Here is a 14,373-nt window from a genome sequence, read left to right as displayed (position 1 = left end):
GCCATGTAGTGTATGTATGTATGTATGTATGTCTGTATATATATATAACTGTGAGAAATAGTAGAAACTCCACAGTACGAGCAGGGCGGCTCATTTGTATAAAATAAATAATCGGGAGATCGAATAAGACGCGGATGTAGCTTCAGGATGGTTGATCTTTAATTCTCGACAAGCTTTTGACCAACAAAGGTCTTCTTCTTAGTCGTCCCCAAGTTCAGCGGAAGCGGAATTCTTCGGGAAGCGGGAATCTCCCGATTATATATATATACAGACTTGGCATTTAATATGGAATTTTTTTTTTCTTGACTTGGGTTTACTTTCTTAACTCAGTATATCAATCTGGTGAGTTTCTTTTACACTTTGGTGATTTATTTGTCAAAAGAACCATGTCACTGATTGTCTGTCGCAGCAAGAAGTCAACAACAGGATTATATCACAGGTGGCGTGGGAAAATGTACGGACAGGTGCATTTGATGATTGGCTTCACAGTCGGGTATACAAGGGTTGTTGCGTTCTGTATTAGTGGAAAACAACTGCTGCACGTCTCCAAAGGTTATTGCCGCTTCCTCTGGAGATGGTCCGTCAACTCGACAATGCTGTTTGTCATGGAGTGGTGGCTTTACGAAATTACGGCATGAAACAGCATGCTATTGCTCGGCAGTATGGCATCACTCAAGGTCAGGCGTCAAAGATCCTGAAACGAAATGCTCAGAGGGGTGTCCCTACTCCAATACCGAGGCCAGGACGTTCCCGCAGAACCACAAGGAGGGATGATCACCAGCTGCACCGGTTAGTCTGCAATGGCCGTACCAAGTCAGCTAATCGGGTTGGGGCTGAGTGGCAGCAACTGGCAAATGTGCCTGTCACCAGAAGGCTATTCAACCAATGACTGGTTCAAGCAGGCTATCGTGCCAGGCGTCCCCTGAGAAAGCCAAGCCTGACCAGACAACACCGCCAGCGCCGATTGCAGTGGGCCAGAGAGCACCGTCAATGGCAGCCAGGACATTGGAATCACGTGATCTTCAGTGACGAGTCTAGATTTCTGGTCTACCGTCAAGATGGCTGCGTCCGAGTGCGCAGACAAGCCTACAACAAAGATTGTATAGTGCCAAGAGTCCAAGCTGGAGGTGGTGGGGTGACCGTTTGGGCTGCTTTTCATGCAGGGGGCAAAACTGACCTGGTTGTTCTGAATGGAAACCTGAACCGGTTCAAGTACAGGGCCATTCTGGAAGAAACATTGCTTCCATTTGCTCGTGCAGCCTTTCGAGGAAACTTTGTCTTCCAAGATGACAATGCACGGCCTCATCGTGCTCGCATGATCCAACACTTTCTTGCTGACCGTGGTGTGGAGCATATGGAGTGGCCTGCCATGTCCCCGGATATGAATCCAATCGAGAGCTTGTGGGCAGAATTAACGCGTCAAATCGACCACTTGTACCAGCAGCCGACCTCTGTGTGTGAATTGCAGCAGGCTATTGTCACTGCATGGCAAGCGAATCCTGTCCAAACCTTGGAAAATCTCGTCAACAGCATGCCTCAACGTGTATGTGCTCTCCTGAATGCTCGTGGGGGTTACACGAAGTACTGAACTGTAATTTTACTGTCCGTAATCCCAGTCGTAATTTAACTTTTGTTTTTGTTTAAAAATTTTGGCTAATCTGCAAAATAAAGAGATACTTCTGGAAAACGTACAGAAGTTTAACACAGTACTGTCCATGAATTGAGTTCGATATCAGTTTACATCACTTTCAAGGATCAATTTATTTGTTTCGAAATGTCACATGTGGTTTTTGTTTCTTTTAAAGGTCACATTAACAAAATCTAGAATAATTTCAACATAATTCCAATGAACTTTTGGTTCTAAGGCATCTTGAAAAGTAAGTTCATCCCCACAAAAAAATATTCCATATTAAATGCCAAGTATATATATATATATTGTAATCACAAGAAGAATAGCCTAGTGTTGGCTTCGCGGTTAAGGTGGCTGGCTTGAGGTATTATGGTTCTGCGTTTGAGCCCCTGTCATGCCATTGAAATAACATCAGGTGGGTTGACTCAGTCTGCCATCCCTCCGAGTTTGGCAAAATGAGTACCATCTTACTGCTAATAGGGGGAACTGCATCAGCCAAATAGATGCTCCGCCATAAAATGATGCAGCCAAGCAACCACAGGCTACATACGAACCACCACAACCACAAAAAGTATTTCTGACAATTGCCATGTACATAATCAATAAAAAATATTCTGTACGGAATCCTGTAGTTTGGTTTAAAATAAAATAAAAATTGGTAGAAAACAGATCCATTTGCCAATGAAAACATATTGTTTATAAAAGAGATAATTTTCCATTTTAAAACAATCGCTATAACGATTTTTCTTATTTGTCAAATTGTGAGATTAACAATTTGGAAATGCCAAGTTGGCTTTGCACAAGTCTTGTTGCGTTTCACTATAAATTAGGATTTCCTTGTACGAGTTTGGCATATGATGGTTTATATGTGTATGGTTTATATTACGGGTTTGTTTTAACCAAAGTCTTCGGCTCTATGTTCTCCCAACATTTCCAGCCCAGACACTATGGCTTGGACACCGCAGCGGGCTGCATTTCCTGTGGCTGCAACTCTTTCGGATCATACTCATTTGACTGTGACTCTGCCGGACAATGTCTCTGCCATCGGGGCATTGAGGGGCAGCAATGTGACCGCTGTGCTCCTGGTCACTACAACTTTAAGGAAGGCGGCTGCACACGTACGTCCTCTTTGCTTTTCTTTGCTTGAAGTGCTGCTGATTTTCACAAAGCGTGCAACCATCTTCTCTCTTCATTCTGTTAATGCTTGACCATGTGCATGCTCCAATGCTCCATGCTTAGATTGATTGCCTGCCTCGTTTCTTATTTTGTTTACGCTCCTCATTTAATGTTCTCTGTGATGGTTGATTGAAGTTGTTGTATTCGATTAAACTTGTATATGCAGAAATGCTTGCCTTTGAAGAGAGCTAGTGAATGTTGCATGAAACAGAAGGAAAACTGAAGACTGTGCAAACATTCACACTCACACTATGACACTTCCACCAGAAATAAATAATTATCTTAATTATTAAGAATAATAATAAATAATAATAATAATTAATAATTAATAAGAAATTCAGAAGGAAATAGGCATTCACACTTTTGGCCATATCCCTGCAATTTCCACCTCAATTTCCACAGATGGCACTAGTGAGGCATTATTATACTAAAACACGCAATTTGCTGTCTGTCTGTCTGTCTGTCTGACGATTTTTGACCGTGATACATTCGGTCGTTACTTATCCAATCTCAACCAAACTTTCATACAATGGCGGTTGTAGGGAAATCATTTGCCCTCCCCAAGGGAGTTTGAATGCACCCTCCCCAAGGGAATTTTCCCCACCAATGGGGTTGCGTCTTGAGGTGTATATCCGTGTTAAGATAGCTTTATCGTGGCATTCTTTAAAGGATGCTTCTCATAACAAAAGCATAGTATTAATGTTATTACAAAACAATATTAATACTAATAATATTCTCCCTGCCCAATGGGTTTTTCCTCCTTGAACAAACGCCGTGTCAACGTGTATAAACAGATTTCTCTTTCCGTTATGGTGGGAGCACCCCTACCAGAAGTAAAATATTATCAAGCACAAACATGTGTGATTACCTTTTGAAACAGTCACTACTGTTGTTTAACACGAAACTGAAAGAAATTTGGAGGAATCTCAACATCCATGAAGCAAATTTTACTTACAGAAATGAGCGAAGATCTACTGTAATCTATATACTCCACAAGTGTTAATAACATGACCTGCTGCTAACGTGGCGTTTTTCCAAGACCGCTTCTAACAACAATGCTATTGACAATAGCATAATATTAATGTTATTACAAAACAATATTAATACTAATAATATTCCGTCTTCCGAAGGGGTGTCTCCTCCTTGAACAAACGCCGTGTTAACGTGTACAAATAGCTTATCGTACCATTTTGGTGGGAGCACGCCCACCAGAAGTATAAATACACTACTCACAATAAGTTAGGGATATTGTGGGGGTGAGTTTATTTTTTTTATAGGAGTTAGGGTTATGGTATTGAAATCAAGAATGCTGTGTTTTTTCACACTCATTAATAACCATAGAATTAGGACCAACAACTTTTTTCAACATAATTAATACACAAAATCAACCACACCAAAGAACCTGCCAATATCCCTAACTTATTGTGAGTCGTGTATTATAAACCACAAACACGTATGATTACCTTTTGAAACAGTCGCTGCTGCTGTTTAACATTCAACTGAAAGGGGGGAAACCCAGGGTGTGTTTTTTTACCAAGCAGCTACCTAGCGCTTGCCAAGCATGCCGTTCCTTATACATGGTTTTGAATGGAGTGCCTGCTCGAATGGTTAAGTCACTTGGCGAGTTCTCCATGAACACACCCTTGATGTACTTGAGGCCTTACCTGAGATCTACTCTAATCTATATATCCCAGAGAGGAATGGCCCTTCTTGCCGCTCCCATAGTGAGCGGCTGTACTAGTAGTTAAAATGGTGTTTTGGAGTGAACCATGGTTGAAGCAAAATGCAGTCAGTGAATCCGTACAGCATTGTGGTTACAAATAAACAATGGGTGAAAAATGCAGTAAGTGAAAGAAGTGAAAGTCTGGTATATGATCAAAGAATACTGGCCACCTCATTGTGACTCAATCCTAATAGCAGTAAATAATGTGGACAAGTGTTTCCTTTGATGTCAACTTTATTCGATGTTTGCTTAGGGACATTTGATATCAGAACAAAATGCCACATGTATGGATTTAACTGCACCATATGCACAATTAGGCTGAAATTATTCTATCATTACCAGGGTGCAATTGTGACCATTCTGGAGGCAGCTGTGATCCTGCGAGCGGGGTATGCATCTGCCCACCCAACACAGAAGGAGAACGGTGCGCTCAATGCACAGTCAACCACTGGGGCTGGCAGTTAGGGACGGGCTGCAAGGTGCACAGCTTCTTTTACTACAAACAACAACAACAGGCATTTTAAGGCCATTTTCCCTGCTAGAGCGGGGGTTAGCCTTGACAATCTTCTCCATCTTGCCCTATTTTCTGCATCTCCCCTTGTTAACCCCCTTGCCCACATTTCTTTTTCCACCATCTTTAGCCAAGTCTTTCTCGGTCTTCCCCGTCCTCTACTTCCTTCTACATTCATTTCCATCACTCTTCTCAACCAGTCACTTTCATCCTTCCTCAACACATGACCAAACCATCTCAACCTGTTCCTCTTCACAGCATCCATCACATGCTCTATTCCCATAATCTTTCGCAATTCATCATTTGTCTTCCTCTCTCTCTCTTTTACTCTTCATCTTTATTTATCTTCTGTGAAGATATCAAATGCACATTTTGAGTGTCATGGTCAAATAATCTGTGAAGTATGTACACTAACTATCATAGACAGTTTTGTTGCTTTTCCTTGATGGCAGAAAGCTGGACGGAAGTTATGTATGCACCCCAGTTTGTTTGTGTGTCTGTCTGTGAGCAGGATATCTCAATATCTATGGACAAATTCGGACAAAACTTGCTGGAGAGATTGCATGTGTTACAAGGACGAATTGTTCTGATTTCAGTGAAGATATCGATTCGTATCTGGAAACTAGAATATTTTGAGTTATTCTTCACCATTAAAAGATAGGGCCAAAAACAATATCAAGCACGATATTTCAAAAAGTTATGGATGGATTCGGACGAAACTTGGTGGACAGGTTAGGTGTGTGACAAAGACAAATTGTTTACATTTTGGTGAAGATCCGGATGCGGACACCAGAATTTATAAAAGGAATTCTTCAGAATTGAGAGACCGGGCCAAAAATGATATATATCATGATATTTAAAAACGTTATGGACGGATTATGACAAAACTTGGTGGATAAGTTGGTTAGGTGACAAGAACAAGCTGATTAGCTTTTGGTTCAGGTTCGAATCCAGATCCGACCGATCAATGGGATACAAAACGTAAACTGTTCAGCCTGGTTGAGGTATGCGATCTACCGAGTGCTGTTCTAGTTATATACTGTGATTGTGATGGATTTCCAGCAGGAGCCCCGCATTTCACAGCTTTCCTTCCTTCTGATCAGGATATAAAGGCAGCTATACGACGTAGAATTTGGTTGTGGAAAAAGTACGTGATTGTGTGGAGTGCCCTTAATACATTTCTTGTTTAGACTTAGCTGTATAATTTGCACTACCTGAAGTTGGTGAAACGTAGCACTGCCTGAAGTAGCGGAAATGCTGAAATGTAGACAAGGCGCAACCATGTTGGGCCAAAATGGATTTCCCTTGTGCCTACGTTTCCTTGCATGTAATGGGTTTCCATGGTCAACAGATGCATCCATGTCACTGATTATCTTGGAGTTACGATTAACTACTTTGTGATGTAATATGCACATTTTGAATAGAAAAACGAGAATCCAAATCAAGTACCATATGAACTTCCATTGGCATGCTGTGTCCTGTGGATAAAAGTAATGGGAAGTTAAGGAGAAGAACTTACACTTCTCTTCCCTTCTTCTCCCAGCCCTGTGAATGTAACTCCATAGGGTCAGCAGGAGCCGGTTGTGATCCAGTGACCGGCCAGTGTATTTGCCAAGCAGAATTTGAAGGCACCCACTGTGACCTTTGTCGACGAGGCCTTCACAGATTCCCGCACTGCATGCCATGTGCGTGTGACCCGGCTGGCACCCGTCGTGACACATGTGATGCCCAAGGTGGTGTGTGCGAGTGCTCTGACCCTAGTGGGCAATGCACTTGCAAGGTGAGGGTGTTCTACATAAACAGTGTTCTAGTTATTTTTATGTTGTATAATATATCAGGTAAATGCAAGGCATTCTCAATTACTCGGGAGGTATCGCAAGAGAGATTTATTTAGGGTCACCGTGACAGGAGCTGATGTGTCTCAGATGTTGGCATCCTCACTGCAGAGCTCACAGTCATGATTATTGTATATATATATATATATATATATATATATATGTGTGTGTGTGTGTGGTATGTGTGTATATCAAATGGAGGCGCAAAGCACGCCTCCCTTTATATAAGGGATTGTTTCTCTGTATGCAGCTTTAACATGTCGACTGAAAACTTGTTTATCAGCTTCTACTGGTATATTGTATATTCTAGCGTGACTCGGCACGCTCCGCGCACCTCACGTCGTTTCAGAGGGATAGGCATCTTTGACCATTTTGGTGTCTTTTGGATCTTTGGGGGCCATTTGGGTCTTCAGGGTCTTTTGGATCCTCCGGGCCTTTAAGGGTACTTGGGGTGTTTTGGGTCTTCAGGGTCTTTTGGAACCTCAGGGCCTTCAAGGGTATTTGGGGTGTTGTGCATCTTTGGGGTCTTCAGGGTCTTTAGGGTATTTTGGGTCTTCAGTGGCTTTTGGGTATTTTGGGTCTTTGGGGTATTTTGGGTCTTCAGGGTCTTTTCGGTCTTCAGGGACCTTGGTGGTCTTAAGGGTTTTGGGGGACTTAAAGGGGTCGTCAAAGTTCTGAGGGGTTTCAGCAGTCTAAATGTAATTAAGAGTTCACATACTGTGTTTTTGGGTGTTAATTTTATTTGAAGAATAAGAAGATGTTTTGTCACATATAAACAAACATAACCACATACGTTCACTCTATTGTAATAAGAAGATAAATATACATATACTAGTGGGGTCACCCGTGGGACTCCCACGGGCATGGACGTGTTTTTCATATATCTCAGCATTTTCCCGTCTGTGTTATTTGGACGGTGTATGATATATCGAGCCGCAAATTTTTCATACTAGTGGGGTCACCTGTGGGAATCCCAATGGCATGGAGGTGTGACGTTGCGATCGGTGCAGCCGTTTTTGCGGTACCCGGGACAATAACGTTAGGCAGGAGTCCAAACCTGAAAATGCTGGAGACCAAAGCTGAAATTGGAAAAACAATACAGCCTACTTTACTCCAGGGGGTCCCAGGATTACCCACCCAAAATATCGTTGCGATCGGTGCAGCCGTTTTTGCGGTACCTAGGAACGGGCAGACAGACGGACATTTGGTGAATTATAGTAAGATATCTCGGCAATTTCCCTTCTGTGGCGACGTGAACGAAGCTTCGCCCCTCTCCCCTCATTGTTGACTTTTTATTATGACTACGTCTAAATGAAACATTTTCGGGGTGACGACTGTCATCAAATGGACGACTATAGGACAAATATAGGATGTATACTAATAATATAGGATGTATACTAATAATATCGGACGTATACTAATAATATAGGATGTATACTAATAATATAGGATGCATACTAACAATAATAATATAATAATATAATATAATATAATATAGGATAATTAATAATAATAATGAACCACCTTTAGAGGCCATTTTTCCCCACAGAGCAGGGGTTGGCTCTTTTTCAGGCACCTTGGTCCCCTTTTTTGAAGCAATGTTTTATGGCCGGATGCCCTTCCTGCCGCTAGCCCTGTTGGTCTCCCCTTGCGACACACAGGGAATTTGCCGCTAACCCTGTTAGTCGCCCCTTGCAACACACAGGGAATTACCAGTGAGCTGGTACTCAATTTGCCGACCTCGGAAGGATGAACAGGCTGAGTCAACCCCCCTGGCGTTAATTTAGTGATCGACCGGGATTCGAACCCAGGATCCTAGGATCCCAAGTCAGCACCCTAACCGCTAAGCCAACACCAGGCTAATAATAATAATAATATAGGATGTATAATATAATAATAATAATAATGTATACTAATAATATAGGATGTATAATATCGGATGTATATAAATATAGGATGTAAACAAAAATAATCATGCCTGTAACAAGATGACTCCGAATTGAATTATATTGTCCTAACATCTGAGGTGTTTGGTTCTGGGATGGATTCTTGACAAGATCAGATCCAACTGAAACTGCTGATCACTCCAGTGGTTGCAATGAGAACATAGTTTGAAAGCAGATTGTACTTTACGCTGACTATCCCATTTACAATGGAGACACCAAAGATCAATATCTTTCAGATGCATTGTAAACCTTAATTTAGGCCTGCACCCTATTCATGGCCACATTTCCTGCAGAGTGATTGCAGGATTCATAACTTTGCCTCATTAGGACCCTTTCTGGTTTATAACATTTATGGTCGACCCTTGGAACTCTTCTTCTTTTGTTTACTCCTTTGCAGTCCTAGATGTTGTGGTGGATGTTTTCTATTTTCATTCCTATATTGTTTTCCTTGCTTATTCTCATGTATGCATGGTGGTGTTCAGCAATTATAAAAGTTGTTTGAAAGGTGTGCATTTGCTTGCACCGTTTTTTGTGCTGTTCCTCTGTGGCAGCAGATGATGATTTTCATTCGCCATCTTATTTGTCCATGCAGGAGCACGTGCAGGGCACCAAATGTGACAGCTGTAGCCCTGGCACTTTTGGCTTGCATGCCATCAACCCCCAAGGATGCAGTCACTGCTTCTGCTCTGGATTTTCATCTGAGTGTTCGGAAGCCCAAGGCCTTGTCCGAAATGAGGTATCCAAATAATTATTTCCACCATCCTGTTTATATATTGCCCATGGCAACGTGGCCTAGTCCCATGTAAATGCAGGTTCAGTTTGTCTTCTGTGAGAATATAGGTTTTGGAAAACATTCTGAGTTTTATTTTTCATGAAACTGAACTGAATGTGTGAAATTTGGGCCTGTGACAACGTAACAAGGTTATCGTGACGCCATCTTTATTTTATTTATTTTTTGTATAAGTGATCAAAGCTTGTGGAAGAGCTAGAGCAGAAGGGAGGGCAACAAAATGGAAAGAAGGCAGAGTCAAAGTGATAGTGGCAGTGAGAAAAATCCGAGGTGGTGCACACTTGGGGGGGAACAAGTTGAACACGAGCTGAATTAAAGACAACAAGAAGAGGAAGGGGAAAGAGGGAATGGAACAGAAAAGGAACAAACCAACTGACAACTAACAAATGAAAAGAGGTGAGGAAGAGGGGGTGGGGGGATCACAATAACCTGGAAAAGGGGAGTGCTTTGGAATGGGGTCATTTGAGATAGAAGACATCATACGTATGGATGGGGTGGGTGGTAGACACCACCTGAGGTTGTGGTGAACAGCTGTCTTGAAGCCATGAAGAGAATAATGGGACTGAACAAACTGCGGAAGTTGGTTCGACGGGTGATAGAAAAGAGGAAAAATGAGTGGAAGTGAGCAGTGAGCCTGGATTTTGGGTGTTCAACAAGAAGAGAGTGTCCCCTGCAGAAACCTGGGAAGGAAAGAGGCAAGAGGGTGCAAGCCCAATAATGAATAGTCCCAAGTAGGACAGAAGCTTGTCTCCCAATGGAAGGCGGTCATAGTCGGGCTGCATTAGGTGATACAGTAAGTCTTAAGGTTCTAAAGCATCTGTGGTGTCTTAAATGGTCTTTGAGGTCGAAAGCATCTAATGCCTTTTAGGGGGTCTTATGGTTTTAAAGGGTCTTTGGGGTCTTAAATGGTCTTAGAGTTCTAAAGAGTCTAAAAGGGTCTAAGGTTTCAAAGGGTCTTGTATGGGTATTATGGGTCTTAATTATTATAGTTTTTTTTTAGGGTATTAGGGATTCTTGTGGTTCTTAAAGGGTCTTATGGTTCTGGTGGGTTCTCGGGGTCTATGGGGCCTTAAGGAGTCTATATAACGAGGTCCAAAGTACCAAATTGTCTTAAAAGGACTGACAGAGTGAAAGGACTAAAAAGGACTGTCCCCTCTCTGCCCCCTCCCCTCCCCCCACCTCCCTCCCCGCTCCTCCCCCACCTCCTGCCACCTCCAACGCGAACCAATTCCCTGTTCCCCTCCCCCTTTCTTTCCCATTCTTTAAAGCAAAAGGGTATCGATGACATCAAGAGGTTAACATTTAATTAAGACATTTCATTAAATAATGGTTAAGATTATATTAAAAGGTTAAATTAAATAATGATCAAGATCAAATTAAATTAAAAGGTTAAATTAAGAGGATTAAGAGGTAAAATTCAGCCTAGGTAACATCGATAACAGAATATCGAGATATGTGATGGACGTACAAACATATAGATTACATTTTCATTTAATTAGTTAATTATCTCACCAACTGCATGGAAATTTAAAAAGGGCTCCATTATTTTTTGCGCAGCGACGTCATGAATCATCATGCCGAGTTTCAAAACATTCCGTTGAGCCGCCTCAGAGGAGTAGGGAAGAAAACGAAAAATGTTAATGCACCCACTGGCGGAAGGAAGAAAGGAAGGATGGACGGAAGCATTTAAGGACATTGTTACGGCCTCAACAGTTCTTCCCTACTTCGGCGTACACAAACCAAAAGGATGCCAACCTATGGGGGTTTGGCGATGCTCTATCCTTTTAATGCTGAGCATCAAGAACGAAGCAACGTGCACCATTTTTGAAAGACTTTGATATGACCCAAACAGCATTAGAATCAAACCACTGATCTTCCAGGTTCAGAGTAGATGCTCTAATCATTGTGTCACTGAGACTTCATTTATTTTCTCAGGAATAGTAGACTTTGTCAAGTCTAGTGGTAAACCGCATCGGCAGATCGTTTGAACTTAATGAACTTCCCAATGAAAACTTATTTTTAACATTTCTTATTAAACTTAACTTGTTTTTTTTCATTTGTATATTTAACATTTTAACTTGTATGGTACTGTTTTTAATTTCTACATTTTGTAATTGCACTTTTTTGTAAAGTTTTCTGAAAATATAGAGTTTTGTCATACGGGCAGCTCTCAGTTAAAACAGAGCGTCCACGGATGGATTCGAGCTGAATGAGGCGTTTCCAATTGATGGCGGATCAAACGCGAGACGGAATGAAGAATGCCGACTTCCCTTCACGGTCGCAGGAGTCTTCACCCCTGAAAACAATTAAACTCACGAACACGGAATTTAGAATGTACAAAAGGAAAATTTATTAACGGAACCCGATAACAAAGGACGCGACGATAACTAAATCCCCTAATGAGCGCTCCTACACACAGATTTGCACACGGACGAGGGAAGATAATAAATTAAAGGAACTGTTGTGTTTGTGAATGCGCGTCTTATCTCTGTCTGCAGTCGTTAAGGCCCAAAACTCGCCGTCCGGACGCAGCTCCGTGCTTGGCGGGAAGGATGCCTCAGTCCGCCTCATTTACGCACTTGCCAGGCCCCAATGAGCCACCTGTTCGCCCAGGTCCTGTCCACCGGCGAGCCATAAGCCTTCCGCGCGACTCGAATGGGTCGTGTCAGCTCGCTCCTCCGGCCATGCCTGGATCCATCCACGTCTTCCTGGACTTGGCCCGGAACCGCGATGCACCCAACGTTTTCAACAGGGAAGAGAGTCAAGAGTGAAGGTGGTAAAAATGGCAAGCGGTCGAGGGAGGTGAATCACGAGGCAGCAAATGGAAAAGGGGTCCGGGCAGGAAGTTGGCCAAAACGAGATGAGAAAATACCGGCGAGCGAGTTGTTTTGTCACTCACGGTGTGACGTCAGCACTCTCTCCACCAATGGCCGCGTCACTTCTGTCTCATGCCATTGGTCGCTCGCCAATCAGTTCTGCTGCTTCCTTCCACCTTCCTTCCACTAATCAGTGGCCAGCTGGTGATGTGGCTGGCTGCAGGCCCATCAGCAGTGCCCCGATCTGGCTTCCTGCCTGTTCTTCCTGTAAGTCTTATTGTGGTGGAGGGAAATTAATTAATGTGTGCAGCTAAGTGTCTATGGTGCGGTGCCAAAATGGGCAATGGGATAGCGACAGGCGGGATGACATTCAAGGGAATTTTACCCATAATCCCTGAACTAATTGGTATGCCCCACCCCCTCGTAACATGAACAAATATCCAACTTATCCGACATCCGGGCTACAGGTCCCTGACTTACTGTACATCGAGATGATTCTTCTATCACGATCATCGGAGCATCTACTTATGCAGATCTACCTGGATCTACATATTCCCCCCTTTCCCAATTCATAACACAGCCCCCTTCCCCCTCCCCCCACCCCCCCCCGCCCCTGGAACCGTAGCCCCTGCTAGGTTCACTGCAGGCGCTACCATTCCATTCTTAGCACTTATTGTCTCACACCTAATTAACCTATGAAATAAATCAGGAGGGCTGTGGGAAGTGAGCCGAAACTACCTGCCGATGCTCCTTAACATGCTAACCCCTTAACAATCATGCATTTCAAATATTTACAATCATTATAATTGGTCGTTCCTGTGGAGGAAGGGAAACAAACAACACTCAAACCTACCTTAACCACAAACTTAACCTCATACAAAACTTTCAAAATCTCAACTAACAACATTTGTACAACCCCAGTCTACAGACCGCATCCCCCGGTGGATGCCACAAGACGCAACCTTACCTGCGGGGCCATCCCAATGCACCCAAAATTTCTGCGGGCCCTGTCCTGGTGTTACAGTTGAGTGACATGGCTTGGTGGATTTCGCCCGCATTCATTCTACACAAACCCATAACCATTCACTCACATTCCATAAATCATTAAGGCACTAAAAATCATTGCAAGCACATATTTCACCCCCCCCCCCCCCCCCCCCCTTGCAGGACCATGGCATTGATGTCATATATGTGTGTGCATTTCTCTTCTGGGCAGCGGGGAGGTACCGCACAAGTAAGATGGTAGGCGCGCTTCAGTCTGTGGTGCCTGCAGTCCAAAAAAAAAAGAAGTCATTTGACTTACAACTTCATTGCCCCCCCCCCCCCCCTTTACCTCTTGGCCCCGTGACAGTCAAACAGCCCTTTCCACTTTTACCCGCCGGTGGAGGTCTCCACACTCCAGGCTCTGTTGCCTCCTGCTTCCGCGCAGCTACACGGGTCGCCAGGAGTCTTCTACCCCAAGGCACCCAAACATAACCTCCACCGACGGGCTCCAATTTCCAGTCTCCACTGGCTGCCAGGGGTAATTGCCGCAGAGGGGGGTCGCAGTCATCGCTCCTCAGAGCTTGATCTGTACCTGCGGACATGCACACCTTCACCCACCCACAAAATCCCCAAAACACATTTCCTCACCAGCTGCCATTCAATTTTCAAACACATTTCAAAAGAGTTGTTTCCAAGCATTGCTGCCATGGCCTGCCATTATGTGAAATCCCCAATTCACATTTTAAATCACACATTTCGAAAAGCACATTTCCATACAATCACTCATACTCAATGTCCGTTCTCCACGACCACATAAAAACACTAACCTCAACACATAAACAAACGCCACCCACAAGACACTGTGTGGCACACATTCCATCCCCCTCACCGGCCATGTCATCACTCTCAACCCGCCCCCCTTCTCCAAATTACATGTCCCCAACTTACATAGCAAGTCCTGA

General features: G+C 43.4%; 1 protein-coding gene across 1 annotated transcript in view; it reads left to right on the top strand.

Moving 5' to 3' along the window:
• LOC137433134 (laminin subunit alpha-2) overlaps nt 1-14,373 on the top strand; it is a 469,485-nt gene that overhangs the window by 277,198 nt on the left and 177,914 nt on the right. The window contains exons 22-25 of the mRNA XM_078783389.1: nt 2,568-2,748; nt 4,872-5,008; nt 6,584-6,820; nt 9,414-9,557. Coding sequence (XP_078639515.1) covers nt 2,568-2,748; nt 4,872-5,008; nt 6,584-6,820; nt 9,414-9,557 — 699 coding nt within the window. The remainder of the gene's footprint in view (nt 1-2,567; nt 2,749-4,871; nt 5,009-6,583; nt 6,821-9,413; nt 9,558-14,373) is intronic.

This window comes from Myxine glutinosa, chromosome 8 (assembly GCF_964187855.1).
Source record: "Myxine glutinosa chromosome 8, kmMyxGlut1.1, whole genome shotgun sequence".
In the NCBI taxonomy this organism is placed as follows: Eukaryota; Metazoa; Chordata; class Myxini; order Myxiniformes; family Myxinidae; genus Myxine; species Myxine glutinosa.
The sequence above is the reverse complement of the archived record's forward strand: the minus strand, read 5'-3'. Positions and strand labels throughout refer to the sequence as shown.